The 13059-nt window shown below is 53.5% G+C and overlaps 1 protein-coding gene across 1 annotated transcript in view; it reads right to left on the reverse strand.

Moving 5' to 3' along the window:
* MYT1L (myelin transcription factor 1 like) overlaps positions 1-13059 on the reverse strand; it is a 387004-nt gene that overhangs the window by 106410 nt on the left and 267535 nt on the right. Inside the window, exon 8 of the mRNA XM_061163968.1 lies at positions 306-652. Within this exon, the coding sequence (XP_061019951.1) occupies positions 306-652 (347 nt within the window). The remainder of the gene's footprint in view (positions 1-305; positions 653-13059) is intronic.

The raw sequence follows: 13059 nt of genomic DNA on the forward strand, positions 1-13059 counted from the left end.
CCGCCCCCAGAGTGGCTCAGGGCGGGACCTCTCAGGGGGAGCTGCTGGGAAAACGCAGACTGAACTTTCTGGATGAAAGCGGTTAAGCTACACAAACGTGCACACCGCAGACGTTTCAGCAAATTTGGGGATGACCAATCTGAATAACGACTTGACTGAAACGGCACCTAAGGTCTGAGGGATGCTCGACGGAAATTCTCTAAACGGAGGGTGAGAGCCCCGCTGCCCGCTGTGCCTCCCGGCGCTGCCCCGCCGCCTGAGCCCAGGGCCGTGGCTCGCGGGCCCCGGGCCCCCCGGGGGATTACCGTTGTCCTCGTCGTCGTCCTCGTCCTCCTCCTCGTCGTCCTCGTCGTCCTCCTCCTCGTCCTCGCGGTCCTCCTCGTCCTCGTCCTCCTCGTCCTCCTCCTCGTCCTCGCGGTCCCCGTCCTCGTCCTCCTCCTCGTCCTCCCTCTGCTCCTCGTCCTCATCGGACTCATCCTCCTCGTCCTCGTCCTCCTCCTTCTCGTCCGCGTCCTCCGAGCCATCGCTGTCGTAACACTCGTCCACCGACGAGCTGTCCGCCTTCACCGCGAACGGTTTCCGCTTGGGAGCAGGCTCTTGGGGCTGTTTGTCTTGTGTTTTTCTTTTTTTAGCCAAGGGACAACCATACACGCTGTTAGAGAGAGAGAAAGAGAAGACCTGAGTTACTGTCGCCGAGTGTCGGGGCATCGGGAGTCGTGGTTGGAAAGGCTGGGGTTCAGCACAAATGCAGAGAGGGTGTGTGCACACGGGCGGTCACACATGTGCAGCCCCTGTGCATGGAGCAGTGACACATGGAAACCCAGCGGGCGGGGGTCTCCTCTCTCAGTCCCCCGTCAGCACTGTCCCTGTGATAGCCTGGGAACCCTCGCAGCGCCCCCGAGGACATTATGAAGCACATGCGCATCACCCCGTAACTGACAACATGAGTTTACTAACTGCCTCCCCAAATACACCCAAGTGCACCCGAGTGTCATACACATTTAGAAAGTGAAAGTTGCTCAGGCGTGTCCGAGTCTTTGCAACCCCATGGACTGCAGTCCATGGCTTTCTCCAGGCGAGAATACTGGAGTGGGTAGACTATTTGTCCAGAGGATCTTGCCAACCAAGGGATCAAACCCAGGTATCCCACATTGCAGGCGGGTTCTTACCAGCTGAGCCACAGCGGAAGCCCATGCATATAGAAATAAGAATTAGTTCTGCATGCTGCATTAATACATATACATTTTGTGAAATATGAAAATATAAATGTTGTGGAAAAGCTCTGGATATATTTGGATGTGAATATTCTCAAGATAATACTGTATCTGTAGAGAGAATGACCACTCTGAGAAGAGGACCATAACATCTATCAATGGGAACAAGTTTCAAAGTCTACAGAACTTGTCAGCCCCACCCTGGCACTGCAGACAGCACTCGGCTTATCTAGCATCCAGCACTGCCCAAACTTGGGTAAGACTCTTAGGGTAGGCACTCATGACCTTTCCTTGAAAAAGAGCAATTCTCCAAAGTGCTACATGTAGTCCTTTTCTTCTTGGAAATCCTATGTGTGTGTGTGTGTGTGTGTGTGTGTGTGTGTGTGTGTGTGTGTGTGTGTGTACTGCAAGGAATGAGGAGAAAAGACATACAGGGAAAATTGCTGTGGGTGATTATTCCATGTGTGTAAAATGAGGTGTGTGACCCCAACTAATAGCTGATCACTGAACACCCGCAAACCATGATCAGCTTACTTTTGGGCCCAGGAATTCATTCAGTCAAAACCCACCCAGTGCGTCAATATCTTGGCAGCCCCATCTGTGCTGGCCTGTGCTGGGCAGCAGACTCAGAGGTCGAGGGCGAGGATCCACTTTTCAGGTCACTTTTGGTCCAACAGGACTCAGCCCTGGTGGTAATTCTGCTCTAGGACCTCTGGTCACTATTTACCACGGTGCACCCAGCAGCCGGGGGCCAGGGGCACTTATCAAGTAGTTGTTGAGTGAATAGACCCAGAGTGACAGACATGTGATTGAAATGCAGAGAGGGGACCACGTCACAAGAAGAGGGGTGATGCGTCAAGGGGCCTGGGGTGTCCCCAGGGAGAGGCCCCAGAGATGGGCCTGGAGGGCCATACACAGATGCCTGGGGGTGAGCATGGGGACCTGAGAGCTGGGTGGGGTCGGACCAGCCTGTGGGTTGCTCAGGGACTCGGGGTTGAGTGCAGCAAGCAGGAGTTACTGAGTTCTCTCATGCAATCCATAACGCGACCACGGCTGCACCTGAGAAGGTGATGCAGGCTCAGTGGGGAGGACACAGGGGGGGCGGGAGGCACGAGATGGGCAAAGAGAAGGCGGCAGAGCCTCCACGTGAACCTAGTGTGATGGGCCTTCTGCCACTTGACTGTTCTCATCTCTTAAAAATACAACAATCAACCCCAGGATAATATTTATTGTAATCAGAGAAGCTGAAGGAAACACATACTGGTCTAGAGAGTGTTTCTAATAGGAAATACACAGATATCTGAGATTTCTTTTATGGGAACATTTACGTGGATTTGGGGAGAAGCTGTGTTGATAATCCCGGACAAATGTTCCATTGCATGAATGACCATATCCTCCTGGTTTCAACCTCTGACAACTGGTCAGGTCCAACTTCCATTCCAACCCATCTCCTCCAGATGTTATCCTGGATTTCAGTGGACTTGCTGATGTATTCACTCTGTGTTTATCTGAATAAGTCAGTGAGTGTAGCAATAAGTAGTCTTGTCCTTCTGGGCTCTGTTGGTGAACTTGTGGCTCACGAGGACTACTGTTACCTCCCGAAATCTCCTCTCTCTTGTCTCTGTCCATCAACAAGTTGTTGGGTGTTGAAAGGTTGTTGCTGAACCATGAAAGACGCCGGGAAACTTGGCCTCCAGAGGAGAAGAATTCAATCCGGGGCCAGAGACAAGCCTTGATCGCTCAGAGCTTTGTGTAATAAAAAGTTTTATTAAAGTATAACAGAGATAGAGAAAGCTTCTCACATAGATATCAGAAGGGGTCAAAGAGATCACGCCTCGTCTCTGGCCCTGGTTTGAATTCTTCTCCTCCGGAGGCCAAGAATCCTGGTGTCTTTCGCGGTTCAGCAACAACCTGCAGTGTGTTTGCTCTGAATCAAAGCTACCTGCACAGCAGGTGTTCACTGGAACAGACAGCCGACCTGCTGTCACCCTCAGGTCCATACAGATGCAGGCAATGATGGGACACCAGCGAACCTTGACGTTACTCAGAATGGCCCACCTGCACTGGGCAATGGGAAGGTCTGCCGATGGTGTGAACCCAGCACACTGGTGTGAACCCAGCATGATGGTGTGATCCCAGTACACTAGTGTGAGCCTAGTACACAGGTGGAACCCAGCATGCAGGTGTGAACCCAGCATGTAGGTATGAACCCAGCTTACAGGTATGAACCCACCACACCAGTGTGAATCCAGCATGACAGTGGACTTCTTGCTGGTTCTCCCCTCTCTGCTACCCCAAACTCCCAGACACTCAGACCTGAGATGATGGGATTGTAAAGTTCAGAGCAGGAGAATGGAGACTGCCTTTTCTTTTTAACCTGGATTGGCTTTATTTCCTTCTCCTACATCTTGTAAACCACCTGGATTCATTTTTTCCAGATGGAATTAGTCAGCCTCAAGCTTCCAGTGTCTTCTGCCAGTTTAACATGGTTTGATGCTCAAGTTTTTTTTTTTTTTTTTTTTATAGCTACTAATGTAAACTATAAATAAAATTGTGCTCCACCTACAAACAAAATCAGACTGCGAGTTCCTGGTATCAATTTTAGGCATGACAACCCAGCCCCCAGGCCAGATTTCACTCTACTTGTGTCAGATAACTCCTGGATTAAGTGAAAGTGTTAGTCGCTCAGTTGTATCCAACTCTTTGTGACCCCATGGACTGTAGCCTGCCAGACTCCTCTGTCCATGGGATTCTCCAGGCAAGAATACTGGAGTGAGTTGCCATTTCCTTCTCCAGGGGATCTTCCCTACCCAGGGATGGACCCTGCATTCTCTGCATTGCAGGCAGTCTTCACTGTCTGAGCCACCAGGGAAACTCAGACGCTGTGGCTGCATGGGCCGGGATGAAGACCCCCTCTGATCAGCAGACACGTTCTGATCGACGATACCCAGTGATCTGAAATATTTCCAAGTGAAGCCTTGGGAGGAAACCCTAGGACACGCACAGGGGAGTGTGGAGCCTCCTATGCCTGCATGTGGAACATGTCTGCTGGGGGGGAGCAGGACAGACATGGACCCCGTGTCTGCTGGGGGGGAGCAGGACAGACATGGACCCCGTGTCTGCTGGGGGGGGAGCAGGACAGACGTGGACTCCGTGTCTGCTGGGGGGGAGCAGGACAGATGTGGACCCCGTGTCTGCTGGTGGGGGAGCAGGACAGACGTGGACCCTGTGTCTGCTGGGGGGGGAGCAGGACAGGACGTGCCCAGCTCGGGAAGCGCGGTGTCTGCTCCTCTCCCACCTGTGGCGGCTGTGGTCCAAGAGCTGGAGAAGCCAGCCTGCCTCCCAGCTGCAGCCTCCTCCAGACTCATCTGGGCTCACGTCCACTGATACATATGTTTCTAAAAAACATCTCCCGCGGTCCTGGAATGCCCCAGAAGGACAGAGCAGGCAGGAGAGTCTGAGGGAAAAGTGGCCATCTGGTGCCAAAAGGAAGCCCCAGGCATGAACGCGGCTGGTGCTAGGGCTGGCCCTCACCACCCACGGGCAGGTCCGGGCTCCTCCGAGGGCTTGGCGTTCGTGTCAGCATCGCGCCCCTCACTCCTGTTTCTCAGCGCTGCCGTCAGCCTCTACCAGGCATCGGCTGCCTTTCCCACAGCTGCTGAGGGAACCTTGGGTGTGAGCGATACTCGAGGAATGTCGTCGAATGAACAAATCACGCTTGTCTCCACTTATTAGACGTGAAAGCACTGACCACATCCTAGCATGATTATGGGCTGCCACACTTTCTCCTTCGCAGGACTGAGCCAATGGCCGGGCGCTAACGGCTTGTTCTATTTTTAGAGCTGCAGTGTCTAATAGAGTAGCCACTAGTCACACGTAGCCATTGAAGAAAATTAAATGAGATTTTGAAATGAACTGCTCAGATGTACTCGTCATATTTCAAGAGTCCAGGACCCACGGGTGGCTTGTGGCTATGCCAGCTTAGACACAGTAGGCTCTGGGTAAATGTCTGCTGAGTGACAGCCCTGTGGGAAGGACCCTGGGCACTAAGGGGGGCTGAGTGGAGGGGGGCTGAGCTTTGGGGGGCAGCTCAGTGTCCCGAGAACCTGACAGCAGGAAAACTCAGCCTTCCAGTCCGGCCGCTCACAGGAACAAAGCAGATAACCACAGCAGAAGCAGACTCAGCCAGTCCGATGGACAGGGCACCGTGCGGGAGCTGAGATGCTTCAGCAGGAGGCAGCGGTCAGGCCTGCAGGCTCTGCCCACCTCTGAGCCGAGAGGCGAGCCGAGGCCTGGGCACCGTCTACAGGGTTCCCAGGGCTGCTCCTCATGCCCCCTGCAGCCCCCTCAGTCTGCGGCACACACAGCACCCGAAGGTGACCTCAGATGCATCCTACGTGTCTTCCCCAAGGTGAAGACTTCAGAGCGCAGGAGGTATGATGACTGAGGATCGTGACAGCGTGTGCTTCAACCTCCATGAGCTACTGGAAGTCATGGACGGGAGGCTGCAGCCTGAGCCCCTGGGGCCCGCAGGCTTTGACGTTCTCGGCTACTCTGTACGTCTGGGCACCTCGTACGTCCTGCAGTGGCTGTAGTGTTTGCAGTCCTTTTGATGTTGACTTGATTTAAACCACGTTTAGTCTTTTGTGTAAGGTTATTCTAGACAACTGGTTACTTGCCACGAGGCCTCGCCACGAACACACATCTATAAAATATGGTGTACTACATGCTCTTGAGGCTGGTTTCCAAGTTGTTTTTAATGGTATTTCACTTGACATTTTCACTTCTCCAGTTTTCATACAAATGGGGATAGGGGCTCAGACACTGAAGAACACACCGGTTGGGTGTGCCCCAGGCCCAGCCCACCCATCACAGCTGCTGACAGAGACCCAAGGTCTAGGATGAGGTGGTCTGCGCTCGTGAGCACAGAAAAGCCAAGGTCAGTCCCATGCCCATGAGCGTTCTTTGCGGTCTCTTCTCTGACGGCGGGTATTTCTCTCGTGTTGCTTGCAGAGCCTCAGTGTGTCAAGGATGAATAATTATTTTGGAATAATGGAAATCCTGTGTAAACATGACTCTGGAGTGCTGGGTCCTACTGTCAGCTAATGCCAGCAGCACTCACAGAACATTCATTCCATGCCTGGTTTCCTAAAATCTTTACACATATGGCTCCAGTAAACCCTGCAGTGACCCAGGGAGATGGGCGCTCTTTTAATTCTGTTTATGAGGGACAGATACTCGGGGATATATGCTGAAAATCTCAAGGCTGAGTAGCCCCAGTCAAGGTATTTGACCCCCTGCCTAGGCCTGGTTCTCCATGCCCTGGCTTTCCCGTCTCCAAAGAGGCAGACACACGCCCGCCTCTCTCACTGGGGTGTGGCGAGACCTCCTTCACACGGTGATGTTTCTGCTTCTCTGACGTCTTCTCACGCTAAGTGGGCTCCCCACAGGTTGTGCTGAATAAATAAGCTGAATGATTCATTTGTGCAGGAGATGTTCTGAGCGGCGCAGAGGGCCCTCATCTCTCAGGACAGGAGCAGAGAGAGCTACCCTCCTGGAGAGGATGGGGATTGGACAGCTTCACAGAGGGCCCCCTACGGAGGAGGCAAGAGACACAGAGACAGAGAGAAAGGGCAGTGCGGCCACTGAGCGGCATGGAGACAGCCCTGGACACAAAGGCACCCATCACTGCTGGTCAGCGGTTTCCTGGGGGCACTGGGGCAAGATCAGGAGAGCGGTGGGTTCACTGAAAACCCTTCCTAAGGCTGTGGTGTGGAGAAGGGGCTGGACTCAGGAGGGAGGACTGGGCTCAGGGGGGAGGACTGGACATAGGAGGGGGGACTGGACTCAGGGGGGAGGACTGGACTCAGGGGGGAGGACTGGACACAGGGGGGAGGACTGGACACAGGAGGGGGGACTGGACTCAGGAGGGAGGACTAGGCTCAGGGGGGAGGACTGGACACAGGGGGGAGGACTGGACGCAGGAGGGGGGACTGACTCACGGGGGAGGACTGGATTTAGGAGGGGGGACTGGACTCAGGAGGGGGGACTGACTCACGGGGGAGGACTGGATTTAGGAGGGAGGACTGGACTCAGGAGGGGGGACTGACTCACGGGGGAGGACTGGACGTAGGAGGGAGGACTGGACTCAGGGGGGAGGACTGGACTCAGGAGGGGGGACTGGACTCAGGAGGGAGGTCTTCCTGGCATCCTTGGTTTGTGAGGTCACTGTGCAGTGGGATAGAGCTGGCTTCCACGGGAGGGTGGAGAGAGAAGAGAGCTAAGGCAGACTTCCGGGAACAGGAGTGTCTGAGGAGAGGGAGGGGAGAAGGGGCAGCCAAAGGAAATGCAGAGGCCAGAGATCCATCCAAGTGCCTAGGGCTCCGAGGAGGTCTGCGCTGTCCCCAGGGTCCCAGTCTCCTGGAGGGGTGGCCGTGGAGAAACCTGCAGCTCCGGACGGCGCCCAGAGGCCTCTGGGAGGCCACCGGAGCGGGAGAAGAGTGACCAGGCCAGGACAGGCATTGTACTGGGAGCTGGGTTTTGAATGTGGCCTGGAAGGATGGGCCATGTCTACACAGATGGCGAGGGTCCAGGCCATCATGCACGTGGAGAGTCTGTGAGCAGCATCAGAGCTGCGTCAACACAAAAGTGAGTCTGCTGAGAACATGTGCTTAAGTAAGTTGCTGAAGATTACACAGCTATTCAACTTTGGGTAGCTAATTTAATCCCTACCAGCCTCAACTTTTCCATTTGTAAGATGGGCACAGTAATACCTATTTCAGGCTTTTGGCAGCAAATGATAAATATGAAAAATATATAAAATCCCTCCTGATTGTGTGGAAGGGGCCCTCATTTTGTTATTTTCTCCTTCCTCTTATTGTCTCATGTACAGCTGACATACCTTTTCACCAATGAATTTTTAAAGGGTTATTCCTACATGTCCTTAGAATTTAAAGGCATTTAAGAATACCTCAGAAGTAATTTAATTAACTGAATTATTCAATTAAATGGCTAGCATACCAGATGTCTTTCTGATATCTTTCCAACAACATATATATTAATAAAATCAATTCAGTTTTGACTACATATTGACATATTTCCTTAATTTTTTTCTGTTACTCTCTGTATACTATTGTAAACAAGAGCCAGGCTGATTTGAAAAGTATATATATTTTAAGTTAAATGTGACACAAATGTTCTAGGAATTGTAGGACATTCAGTGAATAATTTTTCAAAATGTTTACTTGACCCTATTGCTATAGAGAATTAAAAAAATCTGTTTCTGGAAGGCAGAGATTTGCTGTACTTTTTAAATATAATTTAAAATGATGTAGCCTGTTATTAAATATTTATTGCCTTGAATGGCAGTTTAAAGATTCAAATAAAACATAATCACCATGTAATTTATTTTGACTCAAAAAGAACACTTCCCGAGGGAAAGGCAGCAGTGGAAGGGTCCCTGGTCCACGGGGGAGGGTGGGTTGGAGACGCCCAGGGACTCGCCCCTTTTTCCCAAACCCCGTTCCAGGAGATGAGGCTATCTGGCTGCTGAGACTGTTTCTTGTATTTTAAAAAATTCTTGAAATTCTTACAGTATCCTCCCCTTCTTGTTCTTTTCATCTGAATTAGCCTGAGTGTCTCTGCTCTCCCAAAGCCCAAAGGACGCAACTGGAACAGCCTCGGTGTGAGCTCAGCACAGCACCCGCCCAGCCCTCCCGGTGCTCCCCCCGCCCCTCCCTCCGTCCTTCCCCGACCACTCCGTCCTTCCCCATGTCCCTCCATACTCCCTGCTCCGTCCTCCCCACCCCTCCCTCCATCCTCCCCCCGCCCCTCCGTCCTCTCCATCACCCCTCCGTCCTCCCCTCCTGTCTCTCCCTCTGTCCTCCCCACTGCCCCTCCGTCCTCCCCCCTGCCCCTCCGTCCTCCCCACCCCTCCCTCCATCCTCCCCCCGCCCCTCCGTCCTCTCCATCACCCCTCCGTCCTCCCCTCCTGTCTCTCCCTCTGTCCTCCCCACTGCCCCTCCGTCCTCCCCCCTGCCCCTCCGTCCTCCCCACCCCTGCCCCTCCATCCTCCCCCCGCCCCTCTGTCCTTCTCTACTTCCTCTCCTCCTGACCCTTCAAGACCATCTCAATCTGCTTTCTCCTTAAAGTCCTTCCAGGTCAGTCTAGACCAGGAGGCTCTGTCTTTGATCTTCCATTGTAAATGAATATTCCATCTGTAAATGAATGGACAAAGAAGATGTGGTACATACACACGATGGAATATTACTCAGCCATAAAAATGAATGAATGAAATAATGCCATTTTTGGCAAGTTGGATGCAACTAGAGATTATTATACTAAATAAAGTAAGTCAGTCAGAGAAAGACAAATGTCATATGATATCACTTATATGTGGAATCTAAAAAAAGATACAAATGAACTTATTTCCACAACAGAAAGATTCACAGGTATAGGAAACAAACTTCTAGCTACCCAAAGGGAAAGGTGATGGGGAGGGAGAAACAATTCACACAGCGCTGCATACAAACAGGTGAACGCCTACGGTACAGAGCAGGGAGCTACATTCAGTGTCTTGTAATGACCTATAGTGGGAAGAAATATGAAAAGAAAAAACATGTAGCTGAATCACTTGGCTGTAGAGCAGAAATTAAAAGAGCATTGTAAATCAGCTGTACTTCACTTATAAGAAAGACTGATAGGAAGAACCAAGAATCAAGCTATATAAGAATTTATGATTTTGCCAGTTGTGTCTTTGCCCCAGGGACAAATATACAAGCAAATATATGCAAATGAAAAGCTAACGATTTCTTACTCTCCCTTAAATGTATACTAGAGTTCTCCTTCAGATGCTCAGGACAGAGTACGTTGTCTTTCTAGGGCTGGTAAGAAAGTATTCAATTATGGAATATTGAAAATTCTGGTAGCTGAAGGATGGAGCTGTTTACATGTTCAGCTTGGGATGGAGGGCATGCGTGTAAACCTTCCTAGCTCAGATAAACACGACCACTCTTGGGATCACCTGTAAACACCTGATAGAAATACAACGAGCTATACAAGCATATAATGTATGTTATATTGTATGTTATATCCTACAAATATGCAGGATATGTGCATGCATAAGCTCACTCCAGGCAAAATCTACCTCCTACAGAAATCACAACGCTTCTTAAACATGCATTTCTAATCATTTACTGCAAGAGACATGCAAGCTCCTGCCCCACATAGATGTTCCGAGCTGTCCTGTGGTCTGTGATCAGATGAGCTTACCCGCGCTCAGGGTGCTACAGGCCTAGACTGTAGTTTAATGGGCATCAGGCTACAAATAATGAGCCTTAAAATCTGGTCATCATCAAGAGGATTCAGTATGTTTTCTCCACGAAGCGGCCTTGCTTTTAATTTTTTTTGGCAATGGGTTCAGTCTGCACTTTTTTGCTGTTGTTGGAAGTATCAACTTACAGGGCCTTCCCTGGTGGCTCAGACGGTAGAGAATCTGCCTACAATGCAGGGGACCTGGGTTCGATCTCTGGGTCGGGAAGATCCCCTGGAGGAGGGCACGGAAACCCACTCCAGTATTCTTGCCTGGAGACTCCCATGGACAGAGGAGCCCGGTGGGCTACAGTCTGCGGGGTTGCTAAGAGTCGGACGCGACTGAGTGAATAACACCCACACCCCCACACACACCGCTTATAACCGCTTATAACCTTGAGGTTCCACCTCAAGGACCGGGTCCCCACTGTTCCCAGTTACCCAACCCTCGCTCTGAACTCGGATGATGGGGGTGCCCTCGGGGAGGACATGCCGAGCCCGGCTCTGACGGAGGCTGTGACCCTCTCGTCAGAAAGGATGTGGCAGGCGCGGGTGGTGTGGGCAGGGGTCCCACAGGCCAGAGCAGTCACGCTGCCCCCTTTCTCTGGGAGGCCTGAGTGTGCACGCGTGCGTGCGTGTGTGTGCGGTCTGCTCCTCCCCCTGACCCTGATGCTGACTCTAGACGAGGGCGCTGGCTTCTCCAGTTGCTCAGAGGCTGCGTGGCCCAGCACGCGGATCCTTCAGTGTGGCTTCCACCGCCTCCTTTGGGGTCAAGGAGGACACGGCTCACCTGTCCTGGCGAGAAGGCTCTAACCCGTCTCCCAGCACCTCGCGCCCTGCAGGCCTGAGCTGGTCTGACGGCCCGTGGAAGGGCCTGCCCTGCTCGCGAAGGTCCACGAGGGGCCTGGGAGGGGGCGCAGCCGAGCCCGACCGGCCCCGGGGGGCACCTCCCTGACTGGGAGTCAGGCCCCTCAGCTGCCGACAGGCGCAGAGACACTGTCCGTGTGTCTGTCTCCGTGTTCACTGACACCAGGAGGACGAGGACGTTCCTTCTCTCAGTTTTCTCAGCGAGCGCCCACCTCCCCAGCGTTGAGCGGGAAGACACGTCTTAGTCCCGCAGATGCAGGAGTCCTCCAGGCAGGTCTGGACCAGAAGAGCTGGATGTGAAACCTCCTGCTAACTGTGTGACCTTGGGGGGTTCTCAGCTCCTCGTCTGCAGGGGCAAGAGGCCAGTCCATCCCCCGGGGTCTCCAAGGGCATTTTCTGGAACCCGAGAGTCATGCGGCCTCTGTTCCCTGGGGCGCCCCGGTCTGTGGAAGGCTTCTGTGGGGAGGGGTCTTGGCGGGGGGGGGTCAGCCTTATTGCTAAGGCTCCTCACTCTAGGATTCTGTGCTGTTTCCTTTCATGGTGCCTATTGTCATCTGGTTCCTCATATTTTTTTTTAAAATAGGTGATTCTCAGCAATTAAAAGCCATCAGATACTGGAAAGAAATGAATAAGGACTGGTGTAGAGAGCATGGACCCCTTTGGGGGTGTCAGCTTCTCAGCGTTGGAAGGATGACGGCTCAAAGGTGTCACGTGGCCATCCTGTGGAAAAGAAGCAACCACAGACGGGAAGCAAAAGGCCAGACACAGGTCCTTTCAGGACAGGTCCCTTCACGCCCTGCGGCGTGGCCTGGAGCTGACGGCAGCCCCTTCGGGGGTGACCGCCTGCCCCGGCCACCCCGTGCCCCCTCCTCGCCCTGGGGCCAAGGACTCCGACCCGAAGGCTAGTCCGGAGAGAGAAGAGGCAGCTGGCCCCAGCCCCAGCCTCCCTTGCTTGGTCTCAGGAGCCGGATGGTGACACGGGCCCCGGCCTTGCTGGGTGTGGGTCCCCCGAGTTCGGGCTCAGGCCCAGCTCGGCAGGCATGCCACCTCGAGGAGGGCGCCTCCTGAAGGCCCACGGCCCACGGGGGTTTGGTTTCCCTAAAGGGACGCAGGGATGACGAGGAATCCCACCAGGCGCTGCAGGCCGTGCCCCTGCTGAGGGTCCTGCTCCCGCAGCGGGTGGAGTCGGCCCTGAAGACAAGCCATGCAGAGTGGCTGGGCTTCCCTCGGTTTGCACTCCGGGCTGGGCTGCGGGACCCGGGTCCGCCAGCCGACTCTGCTTGCCTCGAGGGCATGGCCGTGTGTCCGCCCGGAGGGGTTCGTCCCCCGCCTTCTGCTCTGTAGGAATCCCGGCCGTACCACGGGCTCATCACGTCTTTAGAAATCGGAAAGAGACGCCATGAACAGAGGCGTTCGACCTCGGGCACGTTGGGAGTTTGCGGCGGTTCGGGGCATGGGTTCCCTGTGAGCCACCGCGGTCTCCAGGCTGCGAGGGGCGTGGCTGAGGGGCCCGGCTTGTTTGCTGGAGGAGACTCACATAGTCTTGTGCCTGTGGCCTTGGTAAGTGGCGGGAAGGAAGGGAGATGCTTGCCTCGGGCCCTGTGCCCTGCTCAGCGCTTTGGGGTCCCCGCGGTACGGGCTCTCGTGAGTGTCCGTGTGTCTAGGGTTC

The sequence above is a fragment of the Dama dama genome, chromosome 16 (genome assembly GCF_033118175.1).
Source record: "Dama dama isolate Ldn47 chromosome 16, ASM3311817v1, whole genome shotgun sequence".
NCBI lineage: Eukaryota > Metazoa > Chordata > Mammalia > Artiodactyla > Cervidae > Dama > Dama dama.